General features: G+C 41.4%; 1 protein-coding gene across 3 annotated transcripts in view; it reads left to right on the forward strand.

Annotated features, from left to right (window-relative positions):
* LOC133569139 (E3 ubiquitin-protein ligase RNF31-like) overlaps positions 1 to 17,356 on the forward strand; it is a 74,989-nt gene that overhangs the window by 43,951 nt on the left and 13,682 nt on the right. For all 3 annotated transcript variants that reach the window (XR_009809762.1, XM_061921313.1, XM_061921315.1), the window contains exons 19-23: positions 2,410 to 2,522; positions 2,588 to 2,701; positions 2,768 to 2,816; positions 13,608 to 13,704; positions 13,799 to 13,964. Coding sequence is in view for 2 of the 3 variants with exons in the window: in XM_061921313.1 (XP_061777297.1) it covers positions 2,410 to 2,522; positions 2,588 to 2,701; positions 2,768 to 2,816; positions 13,608 to 13,704; positions 13,799 to 13,964 (539 nt within the window). In the remaining variant the exon portion in view is untranslated. The remainder of the gene's footprint in view (positions 1 to 2,409; positions 2,523 to 2,587; positions 2,702 to 2,767; positions 2,817 to 13,607; positions 13,705 to 13,798; positions 13,965 to 17,356) is intronic.

A 17,356-nucleotide genomic window follows, 5' to 3' on the forward strand; every position in this document is an offset into this window, starting at 1 on the left:
TTTTTTACTTTGCTTCAATGGAAAGGGCGTCGTACTCATTTTCATGGTGGACCACATTGGAGGTACCAAAGCCCGTGATAATAAAAGCCCTTAAATCAATCAATCAATCAATGTTCACTTATATAGCCCTAAATCACAAGTGTCTCAAAGGGCTGCACAAACCACCACGACATCCTCTGTTCAGATCCCACATCAGGGCAAGGAAAAACTCAACCCAATTGGATGACTGAGAAACCTTGGAAGGGACCGCAGATGTGAATCTAACATAATAGTGTGAGTCCAGTCCATAGTGGATTTAACATAATAGTGTGAGAGTCCAGTCCATAGTGGATCTAACATAATAGTGAGAGTCCAGTCCATAGTGGATCTAACATAATAGTGAGAGAGTCCAGTCCATAGTGGATCTAACATAATAGTGAGAGAGTTCAGTCCATAGTGGATCTAACATAATAGTGAGAGTCCAGTCCATAGTGGATCTAACATAATAGTGAGAGAGTTCAGTCCATAGTGGATCTAACATAATAGTGAGAGAGTTCAGTCCATAGTGGATCTAACATAATAGTGAGAGAGTTCAGTCCATAGTGGATCTAACATAATAGTGAGAGTCCAGTCCATAGTGAATCTGACATAATAGTGAGAGTCCAGTCCATAGTGAATCTGACATAATAGTGAGAGTCCAGTCCATAGTGGATCTAACATAATAGTCCAGTCCATAGTGGATCTAACATAATAGTGAGAGTCCAGTCCATGGTGGATCTAGCATAATAGTGTGAGAGTCCAGTCCATAGTGGATCTAGCATAATATTGTGAGAGTCCAGTCCATAGTGAATCTGACATCATAGTGAGAGTCCAGTCCATGGTGGATCTAACATAATAGTGTGAGAGTCCAGTCCATAGTGGATCTAACATAATAGTGAGAGTCAAGTCCATAGTGGATCCAACATAATGGTGAGAGTCCAGTCCATAGTGGATCTAACATAATAGTGAGAGTCCAGTCCATAGTGGATCTGACATCATAGTGAGAGTCCAGTCCATAGTGGATCTAACATAATATTGTGAGCGTCCAGTCCCAAGTAGATCCAACATAATAGTGAGAGTCCAGTCCATAGTGGATTTAACATAATAGTGAGAGTCCAGTCTGTAGTGGATCTAAAATAATAGTAATAGTCAAGTCCATAGTGGATCTTACATACTAGTGACAGTCCAGTCCCAAGTGGATCTAACATAATAGTGAGAGTCCAGTCCATACTGGAATTAACATAATATTGTGAGAGTCCAGTCCATAGTGGATTTAAAATAATATTGTGAGAGTCCAGTCCATGGTGGATCTAACATAATAGTGTGAGAGTCCAGTCCATAGTGGATCTAACATAATAATGTGAGAGTCCAGTCCATAGTGGATCTAACATAATAATGTGAGAGTCCAGTCCATAGTGGATCTAACATAATAGTGAGAGTCCAGTCCATAGTGGATCTAACATAATAGTGAGAGTCCAGTCTATAGTGGATTTAACATAATAGTGAGAGTCCAGTCCATACTGGATTTAACATAATATTGTGAGAGTCCAGTCCATAGTGGATCTAACATAATATAGTGAGAGTCCAGTCCCAAGTAGATCTAACATAATAGTGTGAGAGTCCAGTCCATAGTGGATCTAACATAATATTGTGAGAGTCCAGTCCATAGTGGATCTGACATAATAGTGAGAGTCCAGTCCCAAGTAGATCTAACACAATAGTGTGAGAGTCCAGTCCATAGTGGATTTAACATAATAGTGAGAGTCCAGTCCATAGTGGATCTAACATAATAATGTGAGAGTCCAGTCCATAGTGGATCTAACATAGTATTGTGAGAGTCCAGTCCATAGTGGATCTAACATAATAATGTGAGAGTCCAGTCCATAGTGGATCTAACATAGTATTGTGAGAGTCCAGTCCATAGTGGATCTAATATAATATTAGTGAGAGTCCAGTCCAAAGTGGAAAGTGGATTTTACATAATAGTGTGAGAGTTCAGTCCATAGTGGATCTAACATAGTATTGTGAGAGTCCAGTCCATAGTGGATCTAACATAATAGTGAGAGTCCAGTCCATAGTGGATCTAACATAATAATGTGAGAGTCCAGTCCATAGTGGATCTAACGTAATAATGTGAGAGTCCAGTCCATTGTGGTAAGAATTTAGTGAAGTCTATCTTCTTTTTTTTCAATGTTCCTTGCACAGCACCGTTTGGTTCTCAGTAAATTTTGTGGTACGAATTTAGAGAAGTCGATTTTTTTCCCCCACGTTCCTTGCACAGCACCGGCCGATCTTAGGAGTTTTTCAGAGGGTTCTAAGTCCTTACATTTTGTAGCAAAAATCTGTTTTCCTTTTCATGAGAATTGAATGTTGACGCCATCTTGTCCCCAGCCTGTCCTCACTGCCGCTTCCAGTACGCGCTGACGAAAGGCGGCTGCATGCACTTCACCTGCTTCCACTGCAGGTACCAGTTCTGCAGCGGCTGCAACAACCCCTACTACAAGGTGAGCCCGCACACACCCCACCTTGGTGGCGGTGACACCAGCCTAATATTCATGGCGTGTCAAAGATGAGCTGCAGGACGGAGGCGTGCAGCTACACGGGCCTCCACGCCCACCACCCCCGCGACTGCCTCTTCTACATGCGGGACTGGGAGTCGGCCAGACTGCAAGCTCTGCTGCAAGTAGGAAAAACTGCCCGTGTCCTCTCTCTGTGACGTCCTCTTTCTGATCGGGGCTTTGTTTGTCAGAGGAGTGGCGTGGACTTCAACACGGAGCCTTCCGATGCACAGCAGACAGGTGAGCGCGACTTCCGCTCCACACGTCACCTGTGTCAAGTTGCCCCCCCCCCCTTACAATTGCAAAGATCGCAATAACATTAGTTTGCGCCGTAAAAAAATGTCACGTCACGGTTTAGTTGTTATAAAATACATCAAATATGCGCCTACCTTGAATTCAATCAATGTTTACTTATATAGCCCTAAATCACTAGTGTCTCAAAGGGCTGCACAAACCACCACGACATCCTCGGTAGGCCCACATAAGGGCAAGGAAAACTCCCACCCAGTGGGACGTCGGTGACAATGATGACTATGAGAACCTTGGAGAGGAGGAAAGCAATGGATGTCGAGCGGGTCTAACATGATACTGTGAAAGTTCAATCCATAATGGATCCAACACAGCAGCGAGAGTCCAGTCCAAAGCGGATCCAACACAGCAGCGAGAGTCCCGTTCACAGCGGAGCCGGCAGGAAACCATCCCAAGCGGAGGCGGATCAGCAGCGCAGAGATGTCCCCAGCCGATACACAGGCAAGCAGTACATGGCCACCGGATCGGACCGGACCCCCCTCCACAAGGGAGAGTGGGACATAGAAGAAAAAGAAAAGAAACGGCAGATCAACTGGTCTAAAAAGGGAGTCTATTTAAAGGCTAGAGTGTACAAATGAGTTTTAAGGTGAGACTTAAATGCTTCTACCGAGGTGGCAGGCAAAACTCGCTCACCAAATTAATAAGCGCATGCTTACTTTTACCGCCGGATCGAATTCGTGACGTCGCGAGTGACGCTTCCCCTGCCGTTTTTTTTCAGAATGGCGGAGGTGTTTATTTTTTGTTTTTACTATGTGTAAACCAGGGGTCTTGTTCCACAGCCATACAGATCACGCTAATGGTTGTCATATAAAACAATTTTAACACTCTTACTAATATGCACCACACTCTGTGAACCCACACCAAATAAGAATAACAAACACATTTCTGGAGAGTATTGGCTCTGTGGCGCATTTTAAACGCCGCATAGGGATTTCCCATAATGCCGTGTATCCGTGTCTCTTGGATATATTATACCAGAGCCGGAGTCTTCTGAACGCAGATTTCTTGCCGGGACATATGGTACAATACAATCGGCAAGATAAGCTGGAGCTAGACCGTGTAGTATTTTATACGTAAGTAGTAAAACCTTAAAGTCACATCGTAAGTGCACAGGAAGCCAGTGCTGGTGAGTCAGTATAGGAGCCATCTGTCATCATTTGTAAAAACAACAAAAACAACCATGATTTTAAGACACAGACACCACAATTTGCAACAAAAATGCTGTCATGGATAAATATAATACACATTAAGTTGATGTGTCAATCATAATGTGAGCAGCTTTGATTGCTCCAAAGCCCATTTTTAACTTCAATTGCAAATGTAGAGTAATCTGTTAAACTTTTCACGATTGTTGTGAGGTTTGTAGTCGAAATAGAACACAGCAAAGGTAAGGTTTAACTATATATTTGAATAACAAAAGGTGCTAGAAAACAAATTTACTGGAGCCCAAAAAAAGGCAAACAAAAGTCGCTAGCATGAAAGCTAGGATAAACAAATAGTAAACTAAACTGGCACATAGGCACACCAAGGGGAAAAAAAAAAACATTTAGCATGAGAGCTAAGAATGAATAAAAGTGCGCAGCGTGAGAGCTCGCGAGAATAATACAGGAATTGCGTGTAAGCAAAGGTGCAAAGCAGACGCACCGTTGTGTGGAAACAAACTAGAGTCCCTGGCAGAAGAATGAAAAGAGGAAGAGGAACAGCGAACAGGTGTGCAGGAACCGGGAGTAACAGCTGAAACTAACAAGTAACCATGGTGATGGACTAAACGGGAAATAAACGGTTCAAAATGGAGAATGAGAACAAAGATGGAAAAATAAACAATAATATGGGAAGATTCGAGTCACGGATCGCAACAAGGTTGTTCCATTCCTTTATGGCTTTATATCAAAAAGCTGTGTTGGCCCTGTGATGAGGTGGCGACTTGTCCAGGGTGTACCCCGCCTTCCGCCCGATTGTAGCTGAGATAGGCGCCAGCGCCCCCCGCGACGGATGGATGGATAAAAAAGCTGACTGTGCAAAAGATGTTTTACATCTGGGTACGCTACACTGCCACCTGGTGGAGGCTCGTGTGTTTCCAGTTGTCACAGCAGATGTAAACTGGACAAAGTGCTTAAGTGGCGCTGGTGCAGTGTTATTTAGGATTCGATGGGCCATTCGTATTGATGCTAATCTTTGAACATTAGCTAAGTTTAACAATCTGTATTTTTGGAGAAGTAAATGTCATTCCTTGGCGGTCCTTGGAACCCAAACAGTGCGAGTCTGTCGCAGTGCTTTACATTTTCCATCCATCCATTTCCTACCGCTTATTCCCTTTGGGGTCGCGGGGAGCGCTGGTGCCTATTTCAGCTACAATCGGGCGGAAGCCGGGGTACACCCTGGACAAGTCGTCACCTTATCACAGGGCTAGTAGTGAAATTTGTATAGTATTATTTTGGAATATCTGTGAATATTCTCAGTCCATGCATTCCTCAAATCTTTTCCTTCAGTGCCTGATTAACGAGTTTATCATTCATAACTAGATCCCCCTAACCCAGTGGTTCTCAACCTTTTTTCAGAGACGTACCCCCTGTGAACATTTTTTTAATTCAAGTACCCCCTAATCAGAGCAAAGCATTTTTGGTTGAAAAAAAAAAAGAGATAAAGAAGTAAAATACAGCACTATGTCATCAGTTTCTGATTTATTAAATTGTATAACAGTGCAAAATGTTGCTCATTTGTAGTGGTCTTTCTTGAACTATTTGGAAAAAAATAAATAAAAACAACTAAAAATTGTTGAAAAATAAACAAGTGACTCAATTATAAATAAAGATTTCTACACATAGAAGTAATCATCAACTCTTTGGGGATTGTAATAGAGATCCATCTGGATTCATGAACTGAATTTTAAACATTTCTTCACAAAAAAGAAATCTTTAACATCAATATTTACGGAACATGTCCACAAAAAAAATCTAGCTGTCAACACTGAATATTGCATTGTTGCATTTCTTTTCACAGTTTATGAACTTGCGTTCATATTTTGTTTAAGTATTATTCATTAAATATATTTATAAAGGATTTTTTGAAATGTTGCTATTTTTAGAATATTTTTTTAAAAACCTCACGTACCCCTTGGCCTACCTTCAAGTACCCCCAGGGCTGCGCGTACCGCCATTTGAGTTAAAATCTCTCCAAACTTTTTTTGCTGATTTGTGCTGCAAAAATGTTTGTTTTATAGGAATAAAAAAATGTAGTTTTTAATGTTGTCGACGTGTTGTTATTCATAACCAGCCCCGTAACATAAAAACTATGATGGTAGCACAAACCAGCACAAAAGTGTAGTACAAACAAATAGGACAAGTTGGGGGAGATTCTGATAACATGGGAGAGGTGCTGGTTTTTGGATAATGTCACCTTAGTAACATTAAAACCTAAATAACCTAAAAACTGTGATAGTCAAAAAAATGTGTAGTACAAACAAATGGAACTAGTTTGGGGAGATCTGACAATAATGGAGGGCTGATGGTTTTGGATAATGTCCCCATGGTAACATTAGAACTTAAATAACATAAAGCTATGATAGTTAGACAGAAAAAATGTAGCACAAACCAGCACAAATGTGTAGTACAAACATATGGGATGTCTTGTCCGTGTTTTAGTCATGTTCGGTTTTGTTTTTGGACTCTTTGTGCACTTTTCTTTGTTTTGTCACCATAGCAACCCATTAGTTTTCACCTGTCCGCATGTCACGCACCTGTCTCACGTTTTTCACTCGCACACCTGTCACTATTCACCACAGCATTATTTAAACCTGTGTATCCCAGGTAGTCAGCCTGGCGACTTTACCTTTACCCACGTCATGCCATTAGGGTTGGGTATTGTTTGAATTTGAACGATTCCGATTCCTTGTTTTGATTCCGATTCCTGACGATTGTCGATTCCGATTCTTCTTGTGCAATGTGTACAATGGTATGTATTTTGGGTTGAGAGTTTTCACCATATCCCTGCAAACATAAACAAACATGTAATGTTGCTTTTACTGTTTATCTTTTAGCTTAGCTCTAACGCAGGGGTGCCCATTACGTCGATCGCGAGCTACCAGTCGACCGCGGGGGGTGTGTCAGTCGATCTCCAGCCAGGCTTTTAAAAAAAAAATAGACCTAAAAATGAGTGATCATCAATCTTCACCAAGACGTCACTTAAATGACATTCACGGTACCGGAGGGTCTTGTGAGATGACGCTGGCTGCTGCAAGATCATTATTATGAAAATATGACCGAGAGGAAGGCGAGAAACACTTTTTATTTCAACAGACTCTCGCGCCGTACCTTCCGTCAAAACTCTAAAGGCCGACTGCACATTTCCTATCTTCACAATAAAAGCCCTGCTTCATGCTGCCTGCGCTAACAAAATAAGAGTCTCGGAAAGCTGGCGTGCACAAGTGATGTGCACGCCAGCTTTCTGAGGGATCGCTTGTGCACGCCAGTTTTCCGATATACTCGATATATCGATATACTCGATATATCGCGGGTTTGTCTCTGTGCGATACAGAAAATGACTATATGGTGATATTGGAGTTTACGTTCTCACGCAGTCGCTTACACGACAGGCTCTTCTCACACGTTCTTGTCTCTGCTTCTCACAGAGAAGTAAAACAAGCGCACCTTTTTACGTACGTCACATACGTTTACGCCCACGCGGGTCAGAGAGGTAGCGGCACGGTAACGTTAGCTGTGGTGCTAACGGAGCGGTGCGAGTGGTAATACGGGAGAAAGAAGGTGCGGATCTGGTAACAAATGAAGGAAGAATTAATTACCAAGAAGAACAGCAGGGGGTCCATCATGTGGCGGTGGTTTGACTTCAAGCGGGAAGATGTCGAACATACAACCGTAATCAATCAATCAATGTTTATTTATATAGCCCCAAATCACAAATGTCTCAAAGGACTGCACAAATCATTACGACTACAACATCCTCGGAAGAACCCACAAAAGGGCAAGGAAAACTCACACCCAGTGGGCAGGGAGAATTCACATCCAGTAGGACGCCAGTGACAATGCTGACTATGAGAAACCTTGGAGAGGACCTCAGATGTGGGCAACCCCCCCACCCCCCCCTCTAGGGGACCGAAAGCAATGGATGTCGAGCGGGTCTAACATGATACTGTGAAAGTTCAATCCATGGTGGCTCCAACACAGCCGCGAGAGTTCAGTTCAAAGCGGATCCAAGACAGCAGCGAGAGTCCCGTCCACAGGAAACCATCCCAAGCGGAGGCGGATCAGCAGCGTAGAGATGTCCCCAACCGATACACAGGCGAGCGGTCCATCCTGGGTCTGGACTCTGGACAGCCAGTACTTCATCCATGGTCATCGAACCGGACCCTCTCCACAAGGGAGGGGGGGACATAGGAGAAAAAAGAAAAGACGCGGCAGATCAACTGGTCTAAAAAGGAGGTCTATTTAAAGGCGAGAGTATACAGATGAGTTTTAAGGAGAGACTTAAATGCTTCTACTGAGGTAGCATCTCGAACTGTTACCGGGAGGGCATTCCAGAGTACTGGAGCCCGAACGGAAAACGCTCTATAGCCCGCAGACTTTTTTTGGGCTCTAGGAATCACTAATAAGCCGGAGTCTTTTGAACGCAGATTTCTTGCCGGGACATATGGTACAATACAATCGACAAGATAGGCTGGAGCTAGACCGTGTAGTATTTTATACGTAAGTAGTAAAACCTTAAAGTCACATCTTAAGTGCACAGGAAGCCAGTGCAGGTGAGCCAGTATAGGTGTATATATAGGTATATATGTATATAAGTATATACAGTATAGGTGTATATATAGGTATATATGTATATAAGTATATACAGTATAGATGTATATATAGGTATATATGTATATAAATTGGCCCTAGTGTTTGAATGTGAGTGTGAATGTTGTCTGTCTATCTGTGTTGGCCCTGCGATGAGGTGGCGACTTGTCCAGGGTGTACGCCGCCTTCCGCCCGATTGTAGCTGAGATAGGCGCCAGCGCCCCCCGCGACCCCAAAAGGGAATAAGCGGTAGAAGATGGATGGATGGATGTATATAAGTATATACAGTATAGGTGTATATATAGGTATATATGTATATAAGTATATACAGTATAGGTGTATATACATGTATATAAGTATATACAGTATAGGTGTATATATAAGTATATATGTATATAAGTATATACAGTATAGGTGTATATATAGGTATATATGTATATAAGTATATACAGTACAGGCGTAATGTGATCAAACTTTCTTGTTCTTGTCAAAAGTCTAGCAGCCGCATTTTGTACCAACTGTAATCTTTTAATGCTAGACATGGGGAGACCCGAAAATAATACGTTACAGTAATCGAGACGAGACGTAACAAACGCATGGATAATGATCTCGGCGTCTTTAGTGGACAAAATGGAGCGAATTTTAGCGATATTACGGAGATGAAAGAAGGCCGTTTTAGTAACGCTTTTAATGTGTGACTCAAAGGAGAGAGTTGGGTCGAAGATAATACCCAGATTCTTTACCAAGTCACCTTGTTTTATTATTTGGTTGTCAAATGTTAAAGTTGTATTATTAAATAGAGGTCGGTGTCTAGCAGGACCGATAATCAGCATTTCCGTTTTTTTGGCGTTAAGTTGCAAAAAATTAGCGGACATCCATTGTTTAATTTCATTAAGACACGCCTCCAGCTGACTACAGTCCGGCGTGTTGGTCAGCTTTAGGGGCATGTAAAGTTGGGTGTCATCAGTATGTGGAAAAAGCGCTGCTGCAAAAAGTAGCATCACTGCTAACATGTAGCATCATTTGAAAAGTCACGTGCTAGAGCAGTGGTTCTCAAACAGGGGTACGCGTACCCCTGGGGGTACTTGAAGGTATGCCAAGGGGTACGTGAGATTTTTTTTTTAAATATTCTATAAATGGCAACAATTCAAAAATCCTTTATAAATATATTTATTGAATAATATTCCAACAAATTATGAATGTAAGTTCATAAACTGTGAAAAGAAATACAACAATGCAATATTCAGTGTTGACAGCTAGATTTTTTGTGGACATGTTCCATAAATATTGATGTTAAAGAGTTCTTTTTTTGTGAAAAAATGTTTAGAATTCAGTTGATGAATCCAGATGGATCTCTATTACAATCCCCAAAGAGTTGATGATTACTTCTATGTGTAGAAATTTTTATTTATAATTGAATCACTTGTTTATTTTTCAGCAAGTTTTTAGTTATTTGTATATCTTTTTTTCCAAATAGTTCAAGAAAGACCACTACAAATGAGCAATACTTTGCACTGTTATACAATTTAATAAATCAGAAACTGATGACATAGTGCTGTATTTTACTTCTTTATCTCTTTTTTTCAATCAAAAATTGTTTGCTCTGATTAGGGCAGTGGTCCCCAACCACCGGGGCCCAATTGGTACCGGGCCGCAGAAGATTTTTTTATCCATTTTTTATAAAAAAAAAAATTTGTTTTATTATTTTTTATTTATTTATTAAATCAACATAAAAAACACAATATACACTTACAATTAGTGCACCAACCACAAAAACCTCCCTTTTTCATGACAAAGAAAGAAAAAAGAAAAAATCTATTGACATCATGCACAAAAGTGCACTTTATTTGTTTGAAACTATTGTAGTGGCGTTCTGTACAAAAAGTGCACTTTAATTTTGTGTTATTTTGATATGTCATCTTAGTGACATCATGCACAAAAGTGCACTTTATTTGTTTGAAACTATTGTAGTGGCGTTCTGTACAAAAAGTGCACTTTAATTTAGTGTTGTTTTGATACGTCATCTTAGTGACATCATGCACAAAAGTGCACTTTATTTGTTTGAAACTATTGTAGTGGTGTTCTGTACAAAAAGTACACTTTTATTTAGTGTTTTGATATGTCATCTATTGACATCATGCACAAAAGTGCACTTTATTTGTTTGAAACTATTGTAGTGGCGTTCTGTACAAAAAGTGCACTTTAATTTAGTGTTGTTTTGATACGTCATCTTACTGACATCATGCACAAAAGTGCACTTTATTTGTTTGAAACTATTGTAGTGGCGTTCTGTACAAAAAGTGCACTTTAATTTAGTGTTGTTTTGATATGTCATCTATTGACATCATGCACAAAAGTGCACTTTATTTGTTTGAAACTATTGTAGTTGCGTTCTGTACACAAAGTGCACTTTAATTTAGTGTTGTTTTGATATGTCATCTTAGTGACATCATGCACAAAAGTGCACTTTATTTGTTTGAAACTATTGTAGTGGCGTTCTGTACAAAAAGTGCACTTTAATTCAGTGTTGTTTTGATACGTCATCTTAGTGACATCATGCACAAAAGTGCACTTTATTTGTTTGAAACTATTGTAGTGGTGTTCTGTACAAAAAGTGCACTTTAATTTAGAGTTGTTTTGATATGTCATCTATTGACATCATGCACAAAAGTGCACTCATAGCCTGTTTTAAAACAGGGGTAGGGAACCTATGGCTCTAGAGCCAGATGTGGCTCTTTTGATGACTACATATGGCTCTCAGATAATTATATTTATATAGCGCTTTTCTCTAGTGACTCCAAGCGCTTTACAAAGTGACACCCAATATCTAAGTTACATTTAAACCAGTGTGGGTGGCACTGGGGGCAGGTGTGTAATGTGTCTTGCCCAAGGACACAACGGCAGTGACTAGGATGGCGGAAGCGGGAATCGAACCTGGAACCCTCAGGTTGCTAGCACGGCCACTCTCCTAACCGAGCTATTCCGAGTAACCGTGTAATACTCTTCCATATCAGTAGGTGGCAGTCGGTAGCTAATTGCTTTGTAGATGTGGGAAACAGCGGGAGGCAGAGTGCAGGTAAAAAGGTGTCTAATGCTTAAACCAGGGGTAGGGAACCTATGGCTCTATGTCATCTATTAACATCATGCACAAAAGTGCACTGTATTTGTTTGAAACTATTGTAGTGGTGTTCTGTACAAAAAGTGCACTTTAACTTAGTGTTGTTTTGATACGTCATCTTAGTGACATCATGCACAAAAGTGCACTTTATTTGTTTGAAACTATTGTAGTGGCGTTCTGTACAAAAAGTGCACTTTAATTTAGTGTTGTTTTGATATGTCATCTTACTGACATCATGCACAAAAGTGCACTTTATTTGTTCGAAACTATTGTAGTGGCGTTCTGTACAAAAAGTGCACTTTAATTTAGTGTTGTTTTGATATGTCATCTATTGACATGCACAAAGTGCACTTTATTTGTTTTGAAACTATTGTAGTGGCGTTCTGTACAAAAAGTGCACTTTAATTTAGTGTTGTTTTGATATGTCATCTTACTGACATCATGCACAAAAGTGCACTTTATTTGTTTGAAACTATTGTAGTGGTGTTCTGTACAAAAAGTGCACTTTAATTTAGAGTTGTTTTGATATGTCATCTATTGACATCATGCACAAAAGTGCACTTTATTTGTTTGAAACTATTGTAGTGGCGTTCTGTACAAAAAGTGCACTTTAATTTAGTGTTGTTTTGATATGTCATCTTAGTGACATCATGCACAAAAGTGCACTTTATTGGTTTGAAACTATTGTAGTGGCGTTCTGTACACAAAGTGCACCTTAATTTAGTGTTTTTTTGATATTTCATCTATTGACATCATGCACAAAAGTGCACTTTATTTGTTTTAAACTATTGTAGTGGCGTTCTGTACAAAAAGTGCACTTTAATTTAGTGTTATTTTGATATGTCATCTTAGTGACATCATGCACAAAAGTGCACTTTATTTGTTTGAAACTATTGTAGTGGCTTTCTGTACAAAAAGTGCACTTTAATTTAGTGTTGTTTTGATATGTCATCTATTGACATCATGCACAAAAGTGCACTCATAGCCTGTTTTAAAACAGGGGTAGGGAACCTATGGCTCTAGAGCCAGATGTGGCTCTTTTGATGACTACACATGGCTCTCAGATCATTATATTTATATAGCGCTTTTCTCTAGTGACTCCAAGCGCTTTACAAAGTGACACCCAATATCTAAGTTACATTTAAACCAGTGTGGGTGGCACTGGGGGCAGGTGTGTAATGTGTCTTGCCCAAGGACACAACGGCAGTGACTAGGATGGCGGAAGCGGAAATCGAACCTGGAACCCTCAGGTTGCTAGCACGGCCACTCTCCTAACCGAGCTATTCCGAGTAACCGTGTAATACTCTTCCATATCAGTAGGTGGCAGTCGGTAGCTAATTGCTTTGTAGATGTGGGAAACAGCGGGAGGCAGAGTGCAGGTAAAAAGGTGTCTAATGCTTAAACCAGGGGTAGGGAACCTATGGCTCTATGTCATCTATTAACATCATGCACAAAAGTGCACTGTATTTGTTTGAAACTATTGTAGTGACGTTCTGTACAAAAAGTGCACTTTAATTTAGTGTTGTTTTGATATGTATCTTAGTGACATCATGCACAAGAGTGCACTTTATTTGTTTGAAACTATTGTAGTGGCGTTCTGTACAAAAAGTGCACTTTAATTTAGTGTTATTTTGATACGTCATCTTAGTGACATCATGCACAAAAGTGCACTTTATTTGTTTGAAACTATTGTAGTGGCGTTCTGTACAAAAAGTGCACTTTAATTTAGTCTTGTTTTGATATGTCATCTTACTGACATCATGCACAAAAGTGCACTCATAGCTTGTTTTGAAATGTCTCTAACGTGTGACGCAGACGCGTGCGGCGTGATGGAGCAGAAAGACGAAGGAGGTCAGCAGATCGATTCCCCGTGCGGCGGCCAGTCCCAGCCTGGCCAGGCCGGACTCTGCGAGTGAGTTTTTTTTTTTTTGCTTTTGCAGCCAACGAAATGATTCCCGTCACGCTGCGCCGTCGTTAAAAGACTCCGACGTTGCTGTGGCTTTCAGGAAGCACTACAAAGAATACCTGGTGAGTCTCATCAACGCCCACTCCATTGACCCCGCCCCTCTGTATGACAACCACGACCTGGTGCGGGCCTGCGAGAGGTACCAGGTGGACACGCAGCGGGGAGAGGGCGAGGACGACGGCGCTCACCACGCTCGTCTGCTGAAGGTGAGACACGCCTCAATGGGATGGTTACTCCACTTTCAACTTCATCTGGGAACGGCATCAAGTTAGTTACAAACCCCGTTTCATATGAGTTGCTGATATTTTTAAAGGCCTACTGAAAGCCACTACTAGCGACCACGCAGTCTGATAGTTTATATATCAATGATGAAATATTAACATTGCAACACATGCCAATACTAAATTGCAATTTTAAATTCCCGGCGGAAGTACCATGCTAAAACGTCGCGGTATGATGACGTGTGCGCGTGACGTCACGCTTTGTAGCGGACATTTTGTTCCAGCACCGTTCCCAGCTCTAAGTCGTCTCTTTTCATCGCATAATTCCACGGTATTATGAACATCCGTGTTGCTGAATCTTTTGCAATTTGTTCAATGAATAATGGAGACGTCAAAGAAGAAAGCTGTAGGTGGGAAGCGGCATGGTGTAGTGGGTAGAGCGGCTATACCAGAAACCTGAGGGTCGCAGGTTCGCTTCCCACCTATTGACATCCACTTTCAACTTCATCTGGGAATGGCATCAAGTTAGTTACAAACCCCGTTTCATATGAGTTGCTGATATTTTTAAAGGCCTACTGAAAGCCACTACTACCAACCACACAGTCTGATAGTTTATATATCAATGATGAAATATTAACATTGCAACACATGCCAATACGGCCGCTTTAGTTTACTAAATTGCAATTTTAAATTTCCCGGCGGAAGTACCATGCTAAAACGTCGCGGTATGATGACGTGTGCACGTGACGTCACGCTTTGTAGCGGACATTTTGTTCCAGCACCGTTCCCAGCTCTAAGTCGTCTCTTTTCACCGCATAATTCCACGGTATTATGGACGTCTGTGTCGCCGAATCTTTTGCAATTTGTTCAATGAATAATGGAGACGTGAAAGAAGAAAGCTGTAAGTGGGAAGCGGCATGGCGTAGTGGGTAGAGCGGCTATACCAGAAACCTGAGGGTTGCAGGTTCGCTTCCCACCTATTGACATCCACTTTCAACTTCATTTGGGAATGGCATCAAGTTAGTTACAAACCCCGTTTCATATGAGTTGCTGATATTTTTAAAGGCCTACTGAAACCCACTACTACCAACCACGCAGTCTGATAGTTTATATATCAATGATGAAATATTAACATTGCAACACATGCCAATACTAAATTGCAATTTAAAATTTCCCGGCGCAAGTATCATGCTAAAACGTCGCGGTATGATGACGTGTGCGCGTGACGTCACGCTTTGTAGTGGACATTTTGTTCCAGCACCGTTCCCAGCTCTAAGTCGTCTCTTTTCACCGCATAATTCCACGGTATTATGGACTTCTGTGTCGCTGAATCTTTTGCAATTTGTTCAATGAATAATGGAGACGTCAAAGAAGAAAGCTGTAGGTGGGAAGCGGCATGGCGTAGTGGGTAGAGCGGCTATACCAGAAACCTGAGGGTTGCAGGTTCGCTTCCCACCTATTGACATCCACTTTCAACTTCATCTGGGAATGGCATCAAGTTAGTTACAAACCCCGTTTCATATGAGTTGCTGATATTTTTAAAGGCCTACTGAAAGCCACAACTAGCGACCACGCAGTTTAATAGTTTATATATCAATGATGAAATATTAACATTGCAACACATGCCAATACGGCCGCTTTAGTTTACTAAATTGCAATTTTAAATTTCCCGGCGGAAGTATCATGCTAAAACGTCGCGGTATGATGACGTGTGCGCGTGACGTCACGCTTTGCAGCGGACATTTTGTTCCAGCACCGTTCCCAGCTCTAAGTCGTCTCTTTTCATCGCATAATTCCACGGTATTATGGACGTCTGTGTCGCTGAATCTTTTGCAATGTGTTCAATGAATAATGGAGACGTCAAAGAAGAAAGCTGTAGGTGGGAAGCGGCATGGCGTAGTGGGTAGAGCGGCTATACCAGAAACCTGAGGGTTGCAGGTTCGCTTCCCACCTATTGACATCCACTTTCAACTTCATCTGGGAATGGCATCAAGTTAGTTACAAACCCCGTTTCATATGAGTTGCTGATATTTTTAAAGGCCTACTGAAAGCCACAACTAGCGACCACGCAGTTTAATAGTTTATATATCAATGATGAAATATTAACATTGCAACACATGCCAATACGGTCTTTTTAGTTTACTAAATTGCAATTTTAAATTTCCCGGCGGAAGTACCATGCTAAAACGTCGCGGTATGATGACGTGTGCGCGTGACGTCATGCTTTGCAGCGGACATTTTGTTCCAGCACCGTTCCCAGCTCTAAGTCGTATCTTTTCATCGCATAATTCCACGGTATTATGGACATCTGTGTCGCTGAATCTTTTGCAATTTGTTCAATGAATAATGGAGACGTCAAAGAAGAAAGCTGTAAGTGGGAAGCGGCATGGCGTAGTGGGTGGAGCGGCTATACCAGAAACCTGAGGGTTGCAGGTTCGCTTCCCACCTATTGACATCCACTTTCAACTTCATCTGGAAACGGCATCAAGTTAGTTACAAACCCCGTTTCATATGAGTTGCTGATATTTTTAAAGGCCTACTGAAAGCCACTTCTAGCGACCACGCAGTCTGATAGTTTATATATCAATGATGAAATATTAACATTGCAACACATGCCAATACTAAATTGCAATTTAAAATTTCCCGGCGGAAGTATCATGCTAAAACGTCGCGGTATGATGACGTGTGCGCGTGACGTCACGCTTTGTAGCGGACATTTTGTTCCAGCACCGTTCCCAGCTATAAGTCGTCTCTTTTCACCGCATAATTCCACGGTATTATGGACATCTGTGTCGCTGAATCTTTTGCAATTTGTTCAATGAATAGTGGAGACGTCAAAGAAGAAAGCTGTAAGTGGGAAGCGGCATGGCGTAGTGGGTAGAGCGGCTATACCAGAAACCTGAGGGTTGCAGGTTCGCTTCCCACCTATTGACATCCACTTTCAACTTCATCTGGGAATGGCATCAAGTTAGTTACAAACCCCGTTTCATATGAGTTGCTGATATTTTTAAAGGCCTACTGAAAGCCACTACTAGCGACCACGCAGTCTGATAGTTTATATATCAATGATGAAATATTAACATTGCAACACATGCCAATACTAAATTGCAATTTAAAATTTCCCGGCGGAAGTATCATGCTAAAACGTCGCGGTATGATGACGTGTGCGCGTGACGTGACGCTTTGCAGCGGACATTTTGTTCCAGCACCGTTCCCAGCTCTAAGTCGTCTCTTTTCATCGCATAATTCCACGGTATTATGGACGTCTGTGTCGCTGAATCTTTTGCAATTTGTTCAATGAATAATGGAGACGTCAAAGAAGAAAGCTGTAAGTGGGAAGCGTCATGGCGTAGTGGGTAGAGCGGCTATACCAGAAA

The sequence above is a fragment of the Nerophis ophidion genome, linkage group LG15 (genome assembly GCF_033978795.1).
Source record: "Nerophis ophidion isolate RoL-2023_Sa linkage group LG15, RoL_Noph_v1.0, whole genome shotgun sequence".
In the NCBI taxonomy this organism is placed as follows: Eukaryota; Metazoa; Chordata; class Actinopteri; order Syngnathiformes; family Syngnathidae; genus Nerophis; species Nerophis ophidion.